Raw genomic sequence first — 18827 nt, 5'->3', positions numbered from 1 at the left:
AATGTAAGGGTGATAAATCGTGTATCAAAATATTAAAACTGGTCGCCACTCTTTCGACACCTCTTACAAGTTGTTTGATATAATTATCTCCTAATATGTAAATATATCGCCGTCGGCAGGCTCTAGTGGACCTGTAACGCGGTTTTCGTTGTTTTCGTTTTCGAAACTCTTGATTTAAAAATCCAAGTCGATATAGTCTATACCGACTTTAAAAAAAAATTGTCATGGACTTTCTTTGGAAGTTAAACAACTTAAGTTTCTCGAACAGTTTGTATGTTAGCTATCGTAATCGTCACTCCGACGAGTATTTCGCTCATTCTTGAGTACCACAGAGATCTAGTTTGCACACTCCTCTTTCTTTTCTGTATCAATGACAACCATGTGGCATTTGAGAAGTTAAAATATGTATTACTGTTTTAGAGTATTCGCACAAATGCGGATTCTCTATCTTTATAAAATGTCATTTAAGTCGCTGTGGAAGTGGTTGGTCGGCAACTATCTATTAATTTTATAGAATTAAAGTGACGATGACTTGGGAGTGACATTCGAACAGAGATGAAGATTTAATATGCACATCAATCGATGATTTTCTGCTATATACATACACGATATTCTCTATGAGCTGAAGTATCCTTTTTTATCTAATACGTACGACGTAGCCTACTTCTAATTAATCCTTTGAATTCGTATCGCCGTACATGTACGGCTATACCGCCGTACATGTTCGCTTTTTTAATATGTTCAATGTTTTATTAGTACGAAATAAATTAACATAACAAAAAATATTGAGAGCCTCTAAAAAATCAATAAAAGTCAAATAATATTTAAAAAAAACATGTAAAATAAATTAGCATAATTGAATAATAGAAAAGCTCTCTGGAAGTTGGTCAAGGTTGGCCAAGGACGGAAAATATAGTGGGTTACTTCGGTCGAGTTCGGTTCTGCCGCTCTAAAATCTCTCGGAAGTTTTCCGAGGCTACCGAGAACGGGAGGTAAAGGGGGGGTAATTCAGTCGACTTGGCCAGCTTCGAGCGTTTCCGAACTTGTCGGCAAACGGACCGAAGTCAAAGAAACCGAAGTCGGAGCTGCTCTTTCGAGCGCGAGCGGTGAGATACTTCCCCTTTCGCTGAGATAGAACGAGTAACTCGGTTCAATTTCAGTATGCGCGTAGGCGTCCTATGTCAACACGCATGACGAGCGCTGCACCGTGGTCACGTGGTCAAGTTATTATTAGGACTTCAACAGACTCTTACTGACATCTTTGAATATCTTAGGGCACCAAAAGGGATTAATTATATTTTTGATAGTATATTTTTCTAACAGTTATCGTTATTATATTTTTTTTCATATAAAATTAAATAATTAAAAAATAGTTAGTGGTACTTGATTTTGTTAAAAAAAATCGTTTCGAATATCCTAGATCGGTTTATATAAATATCACACCATAACGAATTCTTATTTAGAATCGATGGTGACAAATACTAGGATAGTCACAGATGTGGTGTTCGTATTTTGAAGTATCATTTTTATGCCTTATGGCATTGTGCAAAAGCCGACAAAGATTTTGCGTAAATTAAATATTTACGACCGAAAAGTTTTCACTGATATTGTATTGGTGAGTGCCCACACAAACTTTTATAATTATCAGTAACGTAATTTTAATAACATGACAATTTAAAAATTGCGATTATTTGGAACATTTTTCGATCGCGTGCAAATATGCTAGCTGTACATGACAGCAGCCGCCGTGCGGATGTCATTCACGTCCGCCGTCCGGAAGGCATATGAAATTTGTGGCAGTATGGTCGCTACTCGGAAGTCGACGACCTCGGCCGACTTCAGTTGAACTTTAGTTCGGACAATTTCCAGAGAGTGTAGTGCAAGCATTTAAACATACTAATACAAAAAGTAGTAAAATTAATCAAAGCAATAAAACGTTGAAAATCGCGGATTTTTCGCTGTAAATGCAATATAAAATAACTGAATTAATTATGGAAAAATACGTAAAATTATCTCACTCCAAAGTGTATGCTAAAAAATTAAGAAATGCGTATAAATTAACACACTATTCACGATATTCATCCATGAGATTAGGAAAATCTAAAAAAACTAGCCTGTGATGATCGATCGGAATTATAATTGTATAATAATAACCAATTCCGATCTATATGAAAATGAAAAACACAAAGATTCATATGGAATTCGAACCCAGATCTTTCTGGTATTAGTCACCGACTATACCACTGTTATAATGTGTTGGTTTCCACCTTAACAATTTATTAGCGAGTCGCGTTCAGTTACAAATGCTGTTTAGTAGCGTTCTCGATTACGAATCTATTGTTTGGAATTCCAGAGAGGCGAAGTACTCATTGTTGCTGAAGAGGACTTGGATCTTTGCAAAATAAATTACAGATCGTATATAATTCATTGCATTTTCGTAGTGTGTTTTCAATGAAACACTTTAAAGTTGCTGATTGGTGGTGTCGACAAACCGTTGATGATTAGTTATTTTAACTACGGGCTGTAGAGTGCCCTAAAAAGTAGCGATTGCTTCCCTTATTCTTGACTGTCGCGGTCAAAAAGGCTTTCCTTATACGAAACAGCGGCACTCGAATTTTTATTTATAAAAAATGCATTATTATTAAAAAACGTTCATAGTTTACGTATGAAATAATATTTTTCGTAGCGGAAAACGTGACACATGCCAGTACTTGACCCTGTCCAAATTCACAGCCGTTTTAAAACATTTCAATTATCTCAAAAGTTCCTAAAAATAGTTATGTACATTACTCATTCCAAAGTACATTTTTTAACACAGGTGCGAATTATACGGGCACGCAAGCAAACAGCTCCTGGTTCGGCACGGTTCCGAACGGAAACGCGACATCCACACCAATCACGAGTCAGATTGGGTTCATCTCACACACGGGTCAATCACTCACTCATTCACTAGCCGCTTTTATCGCAATAATTTTTATCATCGTCGACAAAAAAAATATAAAACAAAAAAGGACACGTCGCCCAAATTTGCCGAACGACCTTACCCAACAAATAAAACCGAACGGCCGACGCAGACTTTGAATAATGATTTTCCAACAAGCGAAGAAGTGTGCGAATTCGTAATGTGTGAGTGTGTTCACAGATGAACGTGTACACATATAAACAAGGCGCCGGCGGGGTCGACGAGCCTTTGAACCCCGTCGACGAGTCTTTGGGGAACAAAAATTTAGGGGAAAGGGCCTCGAAGGTGTGAGTGGACCTCCCCTTTTGCCGAAGCGGTTCGTGAACTCAGACAACGATGACTTCTATAACAGTAATGATATACGTTAAATTATCCCTAGATTGCACGGTGAATAACTTGCTGTGCAAAAGTGCGAAACTACCGAGAAGTGGACGAAGCATATTTAAAACACTCGTTGGAAAGCGTTCCTAAGTTTCTACGGTAAATTTTCTAGTGAAAAAATCTCAGCGCGGCTTGGGTTATTAGACTTTTCTTGTTAAATACATACTGGTCGTGTTGTTTTGCCTATTTTACATTTAAGCTTAACTTTGGAATAAATACTTCAGTCGATACTAGGTAATATAGAGGCAATCTTTTTTTATGTATTTTTATTATACATACTTAACATAATTTCTGTAAATATGGCATATGAACAATTTAACTGTTGAGCTGTTGTGACTGTTTTTGGCATACTATAATATTATATAAACTAACATTAACAGATCTCTCAACTTGTAATATGTATTTGTTTTTTTTTTAACACAATTTTTATTTAATTTATGTCATAAATGCTTTATTTATTGGATTTAGGTCTGATGGTGTGTAGAATAGTACAAAACCGTCAACCCCTTCATCACAAACCAACCCCTGTATGACGAATTTTATTGTGTTGTTTGAATCTAATGATCGCACTTAAAAGTATTGAAAAAATAATTGCATACAACTCTCACACATGAATATCATTCCTACCCATACTAGCACCATTTAACTTTTTTTAACTCCCAAATTTTTACTGGACATAATTACCCTTGTTCAGTGGCGTAGCTAGGGTATGCGCCACTCAGGGCGATCATTAAAATTGCCGCCCCCCATACATTTTTTGCAGGGTCATAAAATCTGTTTTTCCTGAAATAATAAACTGGTTATTATTAACCTCTTGTTATTCGTGGATTTATATATGTTTTAGTGAATTAAGGGTTAAAAACCACACTAGACATTCCCATCGCGAATATGCCGCCCCCAAGCAAGTGCCGCCCGGGGCGGCCCTCCCCCATATCTACGCCACTGCCCGTGTTGGTTTTAAACATTTTAAACAATAAAATGAATAATGACATAATCAAAATATTTCAATATCGAAACAATAATTACCGGATTATTCAAATGCTTTGGTTTTGCTAATCAATAAACATGTGAAAAATGCAAGCGGAAGCGTTACTCAGATTATTTTTTGTTACTAATTAATTAAAATAATAATAATGTCAATACCGGTATTAACTGTTTTCTCTCTCGGTAATACCGGTATTAGCGTTGCCGAACTCATTATAGTCTTCTTTTTTAAATTTAATTTATAACAAAGCTGACAATTACTTTTAATAACTACACGTGGTGGTTGTGAATAAGTTGACAACTCGAGATGTTGAAATATGAACTTATTTTTCGAGTCTATGCTATAAATATAACGTGTTTAATATAATAACTTATTACGTCGTATAATATATTTTAAAACTTAAATGTATTTTGCACAAAATGCCCTGATAAATAATAAAATGTTGGACTTGTTAACTTATTCACGGATATATTGTCGATTGACGTGTTTAATACTAGTAACATAATATTTAATGGAATTATGGTGTATGTAATTTTTTTTCATACATCTCTTTGCATTTATTAGTTTAACTTTTGTATGTATTAAGTTAAACCAACTGTGTGCTGACTTTTATCTAAATAGGTCTCAATTTGCATTCAATCATGTCTGATCAGATCTTTATTGCACAATGCTTCAGAATCTGCACGTTTATTATTATAACATAGAATTATCGAACCTCACTATTTCATATACACTCATATAGTGATGCAATACAGTGTAGCAAAAATATATGCAAATATAACTATAATCGAGATGAGAGAGCTTCGAAGTGCGCACCCTGATTAGATGATCGCAGCATTTACCTGCAACACATCTATTAAATGTTATATAATATGCAAATTTACCAACCATTATTGTCGATCGAAGGTCGTACCGGCGAGAAGATTCCAAGCAATCTAAGCGGACGATCTTCAGTCGAGTTTCATATATTCAACACGTTCGCCATAACGATTGATTTGTTTTTCAATTGTAAGATCACTACTTGATCTTTCGTGTTCAAGGCTATTTTAATTTTTATTTTGTTTTAGAATATCGATATATTTTAGTGATAGTGAATTATTTTCGCGGTATTAATTCCTGTAATCGCGTGATCTTTATTTGTTTGCATTTCTTGGCAATGAGGAAAATTTATCGATTATATCTAATCATTAATAACAAATATAAATTATATCAATAATGCAAGTAATAATTTGTTTTCTGAACAGCTTGGCTGAATACTCGTTTACTTGAAAAGAAACAATAAATAGTATTGAGGTTATTTAGTAAATATAGGTTAGGTATATTTTGTAAATACAGATATTTAAAGTTTTTTTACCAACATTTTTGTCTGATGTCAATCCGATCAATCCGAATTTATCTCATGTTTCATTCATTCAGCTTCTTTCCCAAAAGCTTCAAGCTTCGTTATGGAAAAACGTGGAAATCTTGTCGCCTGTCATCCACCTGTCTGATCTGTACCAGAGCACCGCTCGGCTCGTCGAACTTTTCGTGTAGTTTGGGGGCAGTCTAGACGCGGTCGGAGCTAGGTCACCCGGCCGACGCCCTCGACGCCAACTGTGGTGACCGCGAATAGGTCGTCGGTCTCTCGGATGGGTCGTTGGATGACCGATCGACACATTTTCCACCTGTCCCCTCTGCAGCGCCAACGAGGGTGCGGCTCACTGGGGAGAGATGCTGTACGTATCTTTAACGCAAAACCTGTGATTCAAGCGTATTGGGAGGTGATTCGATTACATATTGACACAAATGGAGTTGTGTCAATATATGACTAATCAGCTTAATTAAAAATCGCGTTGCATATTTGTTTGAATATGAACTGAAAAGCGCAATTTCTGGCATCTGGTAATAAAAAAAACATTCTGTATAACTGATATTCACCTTTTAACGAAGGATAGTTTCAGGGTCTTTTAGTCATGATCGTAGAAAAGGCATTGAAATTGTTCGAATTTTGCAAAACGCGACCCTCTGTAATAAGTGGTTCTAAATCTACACTAAAGTAAAAATTACGAATTTTTCTCGAATCGATGTCTCTTCACATTTTCGGGTTTTCAAGCCAAAGGGTTGCGACTGCAGCCAACATAGACGCCGGAAAAGTTGGTAACAGTTCATTTTATATAGCATATATAAATTGCTAAAATATATATTAAAATGTAGACGCCGTTATCAGGCGATGAAGTCGAAATGGCAGGTCATGAAAGTCAGAGAGTCTTCGCTAGAGTGTCGAGTTTAATTATTGTCGGCTGTGATCTGTCGTGATGTGTTATTGTGATGACGTTGAACGATCCGCTGACGTGTCTTGTGCTGTGATCATGACTTCAAACTATTATTTTTTTATTTTGGGTTTCATTTCGGTTCTATTAAAAAAATGTGTTATATCTTAAAAATCGTGAAAATATAAATAAAAATCGATCGAGGTTGCTTTAAGTGTTTATTTTAAGCTGGTTTTTTCATGTTTAGTAGGCCCACCCTTAGCTTTAATTATAGCTGCAACCCATGCTGTCAACTAATGACTTGCAGGTGAACGGAGACAATTTTCTACATCCCATCTGCAATTTTTTTGCAACTCAATTTCGGATTTGTAATTGTGTTGGGCAACATTTCCTTGAATTTTGACCATAAATGCTTTATAGGATTAAGGTCTGGTGACTGTGTAGACTTTGACGCAAACCAACCCCTGCATTTTCGCGAAGTATGGCACGGAGCGTGGTCTGCGCTTGAAAATATTTTCCTGTAGGAATCCATTCAAGTAGATTCCACCATTGAAATATAAATGTCACTATTCACACTACCCTCGCATGTGTACAGGCTTTCTACTTCTGCTGCTGTCATGCAACTCCAGCCCATAAGGCTTCCGCCACAATATTTGACTTTGGATACTACGAAATTAATTATATATTCTTTTCCGACTCTTCAACGCACTTAAAAAAAGTTTAAAATGTATGATTATTTAAAAATAATATTATTTAAAAATTTTAAAATAAATTATATTTTATTTATATTAAGTAATTTTAGTTTAAAATTATGGATGACTTTCGCCCAATCTTCAGTTGTCCAATCTCGGTGTTTTTGGACCCACTAACTTTCAAGCTTTATTTATTTCTGAAAGCAACGAGTTTTGTCGTGCTTTACAACTTTTGAGTCCCACATCGTTGAGCCTTCTTCTCACCGTCTGCGAATAAATGGAAGTTTTTCGACGAGTTTTAAGGAATTCACGAACCAAGATACGATCTTCCTGGTCAGTTGTCTTTTGTTTTCTTCCTGTTTTTGGCTTTTTGATTTGATTTATAAAAACCACGTTCGTTTTTTATTTTGAACAGCGTGTCGTGAACAATTAACGTGTTTACTAATTTTCGACATATTCAGTCAATCATAAGCAATAAATTATTGTCATGTTGTGGTATTTTGTAATCAATAAAACAATTCCTGTAATATTCTATTGGCCAACCTCGAGATTTATACCAAAACTGCTCTTATGTTTTTGAGTTAAATATGTATATAAATAAACAAAATAAGTAAGAAAGTGATATTTTACACTTTCTTCAACAAATTAAATTAAAAAAGTAAAAATTAATTGCACTTGTAATTTCACATGGTCACCCTATTATATTTTCTCACTAATACTGTGACAACGAGCGTTCATATCTTGGACGGACTATACTGTCATGTTACAATGAAAGATTAAAAAAACGGTATGCGAGATCCTAGCGCACGAGCGTGTTCCAGTGCAAAAAAATGGAACTCGAAATGTAAACCTCGTTGATGTTTTTTTTTTCTAAGGTAAAATTGTTCAGATATTCGAATGTATTATATACACTTTCCTTTAGATTCTTTTTTTATGTCTATTCTCAAAGTAAGTGTTATATTAACCAGCATTCTAGGATATAGGCTATATATCACGAAACTATGCAAATATTCATTTCAGCATATATTGTTATTATATAACCAATACTTCACTGTAAAAAGTATGCAATTATACTAAATGATACTTTAATTAAAATCTCATGGTATAATATACATTTACATATCGTATCATAATTGCATTGTGCCTATTCTACCGTATGCTATTCTAAATTATATGTCCAACTCAAAGTCACTAGACCTTTGAGATATTAATAATAATTATTATTGAGCAGAATCTAAATATTAGCTCGTGATCCACCAGTTGGCGATTTATTCCTTCTGCATTTCAGGTCGATCATCTTTTCGTTTGCGCACATAAATATGTACAGTTCAAATGAGAATTGCACCTGCATATTTATTACACTCGCAGGTATCGGTGAACGTTTAATCACCCGCAAAGATCAAAGATACGACATTGACCTTCGGTTTTGTGCTCGTGTATTGTACATAGCCATGCCCGTTGCAGTATTAACAATAAAAATATATTACTCAATAAAAAATCATGCAATTCGCACATTTATTGTTTAATACAATATGTTTTACATGTTATTGTTGGGTGAATTTTCTTTTCATATAATTTTTATATTAATCTGCTTTATTTTTTTAAATAATATGAGAGAAGCATTCATTCTTCAGGGTTGCGACTTGTTTATTGTCATGGTGAATTAGAAATTGAACCCGTTTAAAACAAACTAAGAATTAATGGACTGTGAATGGAAATATTTTCACCTATAAATGTGGCAGTCAGGATCGTTGCCCGTTGATCATGTGTGCTCAATGCCTCCACAACTAACCGCGTCTAATTTGTGCTGCGGTATTTCACACGGCTACAGAATTTTATAAGCTCAATCGGACAACTGATATCTTATTATTTTAATTAATTAAAATAGACATGCTGCAACTGTCATCGTCTCTAATTCAAAAAGTTAATTTCATCGACTTTTCCATTGGTTGGCGCAAATAATCGATTTATTAGATGATTATTTAAATTACGTCAGTTTTAGAATATCGTAATAATTTAAATAATACTTAAATAGTGTTACCAGACGTTCAAATTTGAAAGTGTTAATGAACGTTGACCGCATCGAATTCCTCTACATTTTTTGCTCTTCGCGTCTCATCCGAACGTTTTGGTCCTCAAAATCTATTTTGCAAGTGCATATTTTCGTCGCCCCGGCGCCTTTGGTTTATCGTTTTCGCGTTGCGGTTATTTTCGCACTTTCCCGCAGTTGAGTAACTCGCGAAAATCTCGCTGTTACGCGCGTAACCCGTTGTATTTTTAAATCCGCGACCTACCCTTCGCTGGGCGCAGACGGGGTGTCTGCCCCCACCGCGAGCCGTCTCTGAACTTGCGGTGAGGTTAAACGCTTCTTCTAATCTATTTTTGCGCTGGTGATTTCTCAAAAATGCGATGCGCGCCTATAAATGAAGTGCGCTGACCTATTCTGTGCTGTTTGGCACTCGGAAACTCACACTCAAGTCTTGGGTTGGTTCGCAGATGTGTTAATGCTTTCCCAAGAATTTTCATACAAATCATTCCAGAGATTTTATTTTAGTCATAGGTCGCTCACGTGACCTTTACACTATGATATTAATGAACAATTAAGACTCGTAAGTTTGAATATTTGACTGTCTCCATCAAATACTGTAGCACCTTTCAATATACTGCGCTCCACTTCTTCCTAAACTTTGCTCAACTATGAGCCATTTCCATAATTAAATTGTTCGGTTCATCTGATTTGGGATCTACTTATCTTATGGCTATGTGACCAAAGAACTGGAGAATCCACTTCAGACCCAATTTCTACTGAAATTGACTTTTCTCCAACACAAAATTTATATCTCAATTTCATGTATTCGACAACTTCGTCGTTGTTATCTCTGAATTTCCGTATACTCCTACTTGAAATGAAATGTTGCTAGAAAAATTCATTACATTAGAACATGAAAAAATGTTATAGATACATTTTATCTGGGATTGTATTATATACAATCTATTCGAAACACGATATCCCCAAATGGTTTCATATAAATAGACCTTTGCTACATTGTACCGGCAAATACGCAAACACGTGTCTCAAATCCGTGGATACGTCTCAAAGTTAGCCAAAATCAATATGTCTTTAAAATATGAACATACATAGACATTTTCAATTATTACAATTATGATTTTTTTTATTTTTGACAGCATACGGCAAGGTTTTTCTGGTGAGGAAGAAAGACGGCTCTGATGCCGGTCGACTTTACGCCATGAAGATTTTAAGGAAGAGCACCATCATAGCCAAGAAAAAAACTGCCGAGCACACCAGGACCGAGAGGCAAGTTCTGGAAGCCATCAGGAAGTGTCCGTTCCTCGTCACGCTGCACTACGCCTTTCAAACGGACGCTAGATTACACCTAGTCCTTGGTGAGTAGTATACAAAATAGAATTTCAACGGGTTATTTATAGGCAACCTTTCTACCAAAGTGAATTGTGTCGTAAGCTTATTTACACCCATCAAACTATTTTAGAGTAATTTTATGAATCAATTATGTATTTTATTATCCATCAAAAAGCAATTTTATTTATTATTTATAATGTTAATAATGATTTTAACCTACCCTTAATCTGCAAAGACTATATATCTCATTATATAAACACGCAGCATTTTGCGGTCCATTTTCTGAATAGCAGCCTAAACAATCTCACTAGTCCGACAGCGGTTTGTTTTGGTGTCGTTTAAATCTTCCATATCTGCTCTGGGATTATGTTAAAACGCGAGAGGTGCTTGCTCGATTGGGAAATATAAAGGGTGTTTTTTTTAGAGGTTTGTTTTTCGAACTGACAACACATTTTACAGCGACAGCTGATTTGTGCTTAGTTTGGTTTGCCATTTCACCATAAATAGACTTACTCCAGAACAACGCTTCCAAATTGTGCAAATTTATTTCGAAAATCGTGGTTCAGTTCGTGCGCTAAATTCATTTAAGGTCGACATAAACGTCCATCCGAGAAAGTAATTTGAATAACCATAAATCGTTTTCGCACAACGCATACTCTAATTGATAATACGCATCCGCAGAGACGTCGTACAGTGCGCACTGAAGAAGTTGTTTCTGCTGTGGAGCGCAGTATTGAGGAGGAGTCGATTCGCCATCGTGCACAGCTGTGTCCATCCACTTTATGAAAGATTTTGCGGAAAGAGCTAGGTTTACGAGATCCAGCTCGTGCAAGAATTGAAGCGTCGTACGTTCAGTGAATGGTCCGAAAACGAAACTGCTCTTGATTATCACTTTCACCACAAAATGTTGCTCAGCGATGAGGCTCATTTTTGGTTGAATGGCTACGTCATCAAGCAAAATTGCCTCATTTGGAGTCAAGAAAATCCACAAACCATTATTGAGACGCCGTTACATCAACAAAAAGACACTGTTTGATGTGCTTTATGGAATCATTGCTCTATATTACTTCAAAAATGATGCCGGCCAGAACGTTACAGTCATTGTAAAGCGCTATAGATACATGAATACTGAATTTTTCGTTCCCCAATTGAATAGCATTAATGTAGAAGAACTTTGGTTTCAACAAGACGGCGGCGCAGCATGCCACACAACGTGCGCCACAATCAATTTATTGAAGGAAACATTCGATAAGCGCATAATTTCACGTAATGGGCTTGAATTGGCCTCCAAGACAGTGTGATTTAACACATTTAGATTATTCTCTGTGGAGATATGTGAAGTCACTAGTCTACGCCGATAAACCAGAGACGATGAACAACTTGGAAGCCAACATTCGCCGCGTTATTGCCAATATACGGCCCCAGCTGCTTGAAAAAGTGATCGAAAATTGAACTTCCATTAGCCCGAAATTTATTTAAACACTAATGGTATAAAATTATCTAAAGCTGTAAATGGATTAAACATGTACTGTACAGTTTAGCATAATCAATAATGCATATAAATGAAACATTATAATATAAATCTAACGATACAGCTAAAATTAAAATGTATGTAGTATTATTAAATTTTATTTTTTCATTAGATTACGTGAGCGGAGGTGAGCTGTTCACCCATCTGCATCAGAGGGAGAGGTTCACCGAGGACGAAGTCAGGATTTACATAGCCGAGATCATCTTGGCTCTCGAACAACTGCACAAGGTAAGATTGCGTCATGAGTATAACATATTTTTTAAAACTGTTCAATATCGAATCTGGCTACGTGATCCACGGAGTACTCGAATGGCTCGATAACGGTACTCTGAGCTTCCTTGCCCCGCGTAATGCGTTTATACGTTGGAAAAATGTACTGTTATCGTCGCTAATATATTATATCGTGCGTGGTGTTGTTATATCGTGTCAGATTCTAACCTGAACGCTAATTTTCTTATGGCACGTTTTATACCTATAATACATACTTACTTTCCTTACCGTGATACTGGCAAGAAGATGAACCATTTTTTTTATGCAAACAATAGTTTCAGATGTCGTAAATGCAGCTCAAAATATTGTTTCAAAAACTGCCATTATGCCAGTTAAATTGTACCTTTCAACACTTTTCATTTTCCGTTCATGACATTGCGACATTCATCTCTCAGCTCGATTCCTGTATTGAGCTACTGTCTTCGTGACCCATTCATTGTCATGGCAATGGCAACGCTAATTGTGATCTGAAGCAGCTGAAAGCGTAAAAGCAAATGGGTATAAATCAAAGGGATTCAGGAAATAAATATGAATAGTTTCATTGCGCAGTTTTGGATAGGGCTATCAACATTGAGGGTTATTTTATGCTATGGTAATCCACACTGATAGCACAAACACTCTTCTCATAAGGAAGCATAAAATATACCCCGCTGTGTTGACTTATTTCTGAACTACCATAAAATAATTTAAAGTTAAAAGAATATTTAATTCGGCTCATAATCTGGATGAGGCTTTTGGAGGCTTGCGCATTTGCTCCTTAAATGTGAAGCCATTTGTAGGGACCAACGATTGCCAGTTACAGTTTTCAAATATCATATTATCTTTTATCAAATTGACACTTCGTCTACGCGGCTAAATCGTGCGTGTGCTTTTCCTGGGTATAAAAAAATAACTAATCTGAACTGAGATTCCCACAGTAAAAAGGAACGAAATTGCGCAATAATATTGACGTTAGTACACTACACTATAAATGGTTCAAATTTGGTACAATACGGAATTATGAGCTACATATGTACTATTAGAACCGGACTTATACGAAAGTTTACAACTAGTCCGTCGATGAGAAATTAATCTCCTCGTCGACCGACATGAGAGTCAGCTGAGTTAAGATTATAACCTTTACCGAACAAAAACTTTTTCTTATTGAACCCAGTGCGGTCCAATTTATTTAATCAATGTGATGTCTGTACTTCTACTTTGATTAATCGAGTCGGCTTAGTTTATATTTTAACTTGACTTTAAGAAAGATCTAAAATTATAATTAGTTTTAGAACTTTCATTAGGTTATGATGAAAATTTATGTTTCGCAATCGTCAAATAGAGTTTCATAGACATTTTAGAGCAGCATATAATTTCACTAGCGCCTATCAGTTAAATTATATTTTCGCTAGTAGAAAATATAACTTCACTAAAAAAATTTGTAGACAACTTTAAATTCGTGTTTTTTTTTTTTTTAAAAAGTTCAGTATTTGATGAAAAATTGGATCACTTTTATATATTATATCCTTCAGCATGAACAATGTATTAATAAATATATGGTAATTGATTAGTCAACATCAACTTCATGATTCAAAATTTAATGCTCTCCAAATATATATTTTAAATATTTAGTTGAATTAAAAATAGTGATTTAATTTATTTAAAGAAGGTATATACATAAATGTAAAAAGAAAGCTTTTTAAATTGAGGACCATGGATAACTAATCACATGTCTAGGTTTTAAGCGGTTGGCACAGACTGGTCCACAAATTATTTTCAAAATCCATCGATGGATCAACAGATTCTACGACGAATTTTATTGATTTGACAATTCCAGGTAAAATATATAATGAATTATTAAATCTTTTCCCCTAATATATTGATAGAAGTGTCTCTGAGTAACTAATGAAATAAAATACTGGAAATTTTATCATCAAAAAATAGAAAATATATTACGCATGATATAAATGCCTTTGGACTGCAATGGTAAAACCATTTTGGGCATGACATACATGCCTTTGGACTTCTAAAGGTTAAAACGTCCTTCTGACGGAAGCCATCGCGAGAAGAAACAATCAGCTACGGCCGAGTCTGCTATTAGCCATGTTATCTTATGCGACAATAAATATACAATCCCATCACGCGTCTTGTCGGTTGGTCACTCACCGCCTTTCAAGTACATAAGATTAACCATATAAATCCGTACATATTTATAGTTGTTTCTTCACAACATATTCTAGTTAAAATTAGACAGGTGCCAAATAAAACTACATACATGCTAAATATATATACGCATGTATCTTGCCACGATCAACGAGTCTATAATTCAGATTTTATTTTTAACTACGATTCCTAGAATTTAAACAAAGTAGGATATTTGAGAATTTTCGTGGAAATATTAAAAATTGGATTAATGGTAGCTAATGAAGATTACATTTTTATTGAGTAATATTTAAAACTCGTATTTATGGTGAAATTATTGGTTACACCAATTCTGAAAATAGCGAGCTATTATTAGCTCATAATTCCAGAATCTAGAGTTTATAATGAAACTCAATTACTTATTCTTAGAATCTTTGTATTGATTTAGCAATGTTGTTAGGAGCTATGTGAACAATCACGATCAAGTGCGCCTTCTAGACTTGAGTTATATATGTATTAACTAATAATAAACAAAGTTTAACGAGATGATTGTGATGGCACATCAAATCTCTCGATAGCGTCAACAATCAAATTAACTTGTTTTCGCTTATGGTAATCGCGGTTAATGTGATCGAAAACCGGATTTATTTAACTAACGATCGTCGATGTTATATAATAACAGGGCCGTATCCGAAACGTTACCTAAAAAGTTTCCATTTCTTCTAATTGAAAACTCTCCCGAGAGAGAGAGGGACTTGGCATGCGATGTGGTCTGGTATTCACGGCTAAATCCTCAGTTGTGCAGTTAATTGAATTTCGATCGAATCGTGCAGTATTTAAGTACATACTGCGATGCAGTGTGTTGCTTTTGTTCTCTTCTCGACAGATATAGTGTTTAGCTTAGCAGTTGTAGTTTAGCACACCTATTTAGTTGGCTGTCATTTGGGCCAAGGTTGTCGCGACACGTCAACCGCGCCGATTTCTTCTTGGTCAACCGAAAGAGTTGCAAAACTGCGCCGGATCAACGGAACACTTTCATCACAGTGGATGCTGAAGTGCATTTGAGCAATCGCGATAACGCCCAATTAGAGAATATAGAAGATTAGATACATACCGTATGATGAGAATTGCTTCTTAGACGTCACTTGAACTCGATCTTGAACGACGTCTCAATCGGTCGAGTTTTTCTCTATTATATTAATGTTAAGGTAATTCCATGTAAGTTCACGGTTTGCCGAGAATAATCTCTCGCACTTATCTGCAAGGTTTTTGAGAAAATGTGCAGCATCATTAAGATTACACAACTAGCTTAGAACAACAACCTGCTATAGGCCATGGCCTGTTTCTTTACTTTCTTCCTGGTCATTTGAGGCTTTAAATGTTTTGAAATTTGAATCAACAATATGACTGAAATTGATTAATTTAATTCAAAAATTTATATTAAATGTTTTACAAATGCAAAAATTGTTTTTTAAATTTTCTTAAATTACATATTTTTTTGTTAATATTGATTGTATGTATGTGTTGATTCATCAGTGTGTGAACTGACTTATTTATTTAACACTTTTGGTGCCAAGCGAAATTAGGCGGTGTGTGCTAAAAATGCCAAATATTTTTTGGCAAATATAGATAATTTTATAAAAATATTTCTGAAAATTTTCATTTTTTTGTGTGGATTTTTATTTATTATAGAAAAAAAAATAATATAGATATTTTACAACTTAGTACACAAAAAGTGTTAAAAAAATAAATTTCATAATGTTACAAAGAAAAAATACACCGGCGCGGTGTATTTTAAAAAAAATTGTGTTTGAGATTAGCTTTATTTTCTGAACATACAAATATTTAAATTTATTTTTAAGAGAATATGTAGTATTATTTGATTTTTTATTATCTTAGTATAATTGTTAGCTCAATAAATGAACAGAAAATACAAATTTATGTGTGAATATGTAAATCATAACCAATTCACTTAAGAAATATATAGAACCGCATTCATTTTCATTAGATAGACATTTTTCATTCCGCAGAGATTGATATTTTATGTAAAATATTTGAACGAGGCAATGGGAAACTATTACTGTACTCAGTATTCTAGAACTATTTTACCTTTTAACTGCCGAGCCCTAAAGCTATCTAAATATTATTGTTTTACATACTCAAACATGTATGTTTTGAAATAATGCTTTCTATCATTAAAGCAAATACCATATAGTCCATTAAAATGTATCCGATTATTTCTTCAAATGACGGAAAATCCAGTATTTCTAAAAGCCTATGTAGCAAAAGCCGATAAATCGAATTTCAGCAATCAAAAGGTTATCTTCATATATCTATTATAGTAATATATATATTTTAAATAATATTTAACGTGACGAATATAATCGAAAACAAATATTTGGCAACGTTTTCATAAGAAAATATTATTTTCATAAAACAATGTCCAATGACCTCTGACTCACCCGTTATCGCTCTCATTGTCTTTTTTACTCACTAGGAAGTCACGCACGTAATCTACCTTGTTGCGACAGTTCATCAAACCGCAGTCCAAAAACAATTATACAATATATCTACGCATGCGCATGTCTTAATTGGCATAATTGTTTTCTTTCTTTGGGCGCTCCGTTTAACATGACACTTTGCTCTTTCCCCAGCTCGGAATCATCTACCGGGACATCAAGCTGGAGAACATCTTGCTGGACAGCAACGGCCACATAGTCCTGACGGACTTCGGCCTTTCAAAGGAGTTCCTGCCCCACGAGAAGAGGGCGTACAGCTTCTGCGGCACCATCGAGTACATGGCACCGGAGGTTGTGAGGACGGGCAACCACGGACACGATCATGTGAGTAATCTATTTGTTAGTATGTACTTTCGCTAGGTGTATTAGTAGCACTGTTTCAAGGTACAAAGGCAGCTCTAGAAGAACGCGTGCAGTCGAGAGTTGCATCACTGTGTCACCCTTGATTATTTAGTACGCTTAACATGCAAAGGAGGTCAATTTGAAATTCTTCATTGTTGTTTCGAGATGAACTCATCCGCTCGCGAGACGTTTGCTTGGATGTGTGCGTTCAAGTTTCAAAACTATTTTTTTTAGGAAGTGGTGCAAGAATAGTCATTTGTGTGCCGATTAAAGCTTTGTTTATAGCTTATATTTTTGGACTAGTGAGAGTGAGACTAGATTAAGATTTTATGTAATGACAACCACTGTTATCTGTGCACATTATTTGTGTATTTATGCAATTTTTTGAGCAATTAGGAAATATTTCGATTTTCAAATTTTCATATAGTCAACTTGACAATAAAAATCATGGACTTTTTTTGTGAAAGAATATTGCTAGAACTTTATTTAGAAACAGTATATCAAGCCTCGCAGCGAGATAATGTTTATTTTTCTTAAAACAATGCTTTGCTGAAAGAATCATTTCATAATTTCACACTCGAAATTATTATATTCTTGAAAAAATACAGAAATAAAGAAATCTCAATAGTCAAAAATTATCTACAATACAATAATTTATAAAAAATGCCAATATTTTTTGTTATGTTAATTTATTTCGTACTCTTTAATTTATTGGTATTATTTGTCATAGAAAACATTTACAATAATTTAAATTAAAAAAAAATATTATACAATTATAATGTTTTTTATTTATTATTTCTGGTTTTATATGTAAATATATAACTATCTGGGGTACCTTAAAACAGTGAAAGATCGACCGCCGTACATGTACGGCGATACTCTTCAATACTCTTTAATACACGTTCATTGTGTATAAATAATTGAGTCGAACCGGACTTTTTATGATTAATATTATGAATTAATTCCTCCAAATGTAAATAGAAAAGTAGTTCAATCGTTGAACCCAACACTACAATATCATCCAAAACAGACTAAAATTAAACTTAAAAAATATATTTTCTTGCCAAAAAAATAATTAATTTGCTTTATTTTATTTTTATACGATCAGCTATTATATAATTATGTTTCTTTTTTTTTTTAACAAATCAGCAGCTTTCATAATTAAAATTATCCATATGCTTTTAATTTTTAAATAAAAAATATCTAATTACCACGGAGATTTTTTCTTATAAAACCGGATGAATATTTATTAATAACTTATTTTAAACAATTGATTTTTTTTTCATTATTAATATTGAAATTTTATTTATATCCTTAAAAAAACTTACCTTTTCTTAAACCGCGTGAGCGCTGTTCCGTGTGAGCAATATTCGTATGAGCAATCGATTTGTGACCA

General features: G+C 34.5%; 1 protein-coding gene and 1 long non-coding RNA gene across 4 annotated transcripts in view; one reads left to right on the top strand and one right to left on the bottom strand.

Moving 5' to 3' along the window:
- LOC148227612 (ribosomal protein S6 kinase alpha-5-like) overlaps window positions 1-18827 on the top strand; it is a 72454-nt gene that overhangs the window by 17393 nt on the left and 36234 nt on the right. For all 3 annotated transcript variants that reach the window (XM_088203001.1, XM_088203002.1, XM_088203003.1), the window contains 3 exons: window positions 10456-10674; window positions 12292-12407; window positions 17225-17413. In XM_088203001.1, the coding sequence (XP_088059127.1) occupies window positions 10456-10674; window positions 12292-12407; window positions 17225-17413 (524 nt within the window). The remainder of the gene's footprint in view (window positions 1-10455; window positions 10675-12291; window positions 12408-17224; window positions 17414-18827) is intronic.
- Window positions 12481-18050, bottom strand: LOC148227613 (uncharacterized). Its single transcript, XR_015812129.1, has 2 exons — window positions 14196-18050; window positions 12481-13836 (listed from the first exon to the last, which is right to left on the bottom strand). It is a non-coding gene; the product is annotated as an uncharacterized LOC148227613 (long non-coding RNA).

This window comes from Plectrocnemia conspersa, unplaced genomic scaffold (genome assembly GCF_051122295.1).
Source record: "Plectrocnemia conspersa isolate PC_06_02 unplaced genomic scaffold, ASM5112229v1 ptg000013l, whole genome shotgun sequence".
In the NCBI taxonomy this organism is placed as follows: domain Eukaryota; kingdom Metazoa; phylum Arthropoda; class Insecta; order Trichoptera; family Polycentropodidae; genus Plectrocnemia; species Plectrocnemia conspersa.
Note: the sequence above shows the minus strand (reverse complement) of the source record. Positions and strands in the feature narration are given on the sequence as shown.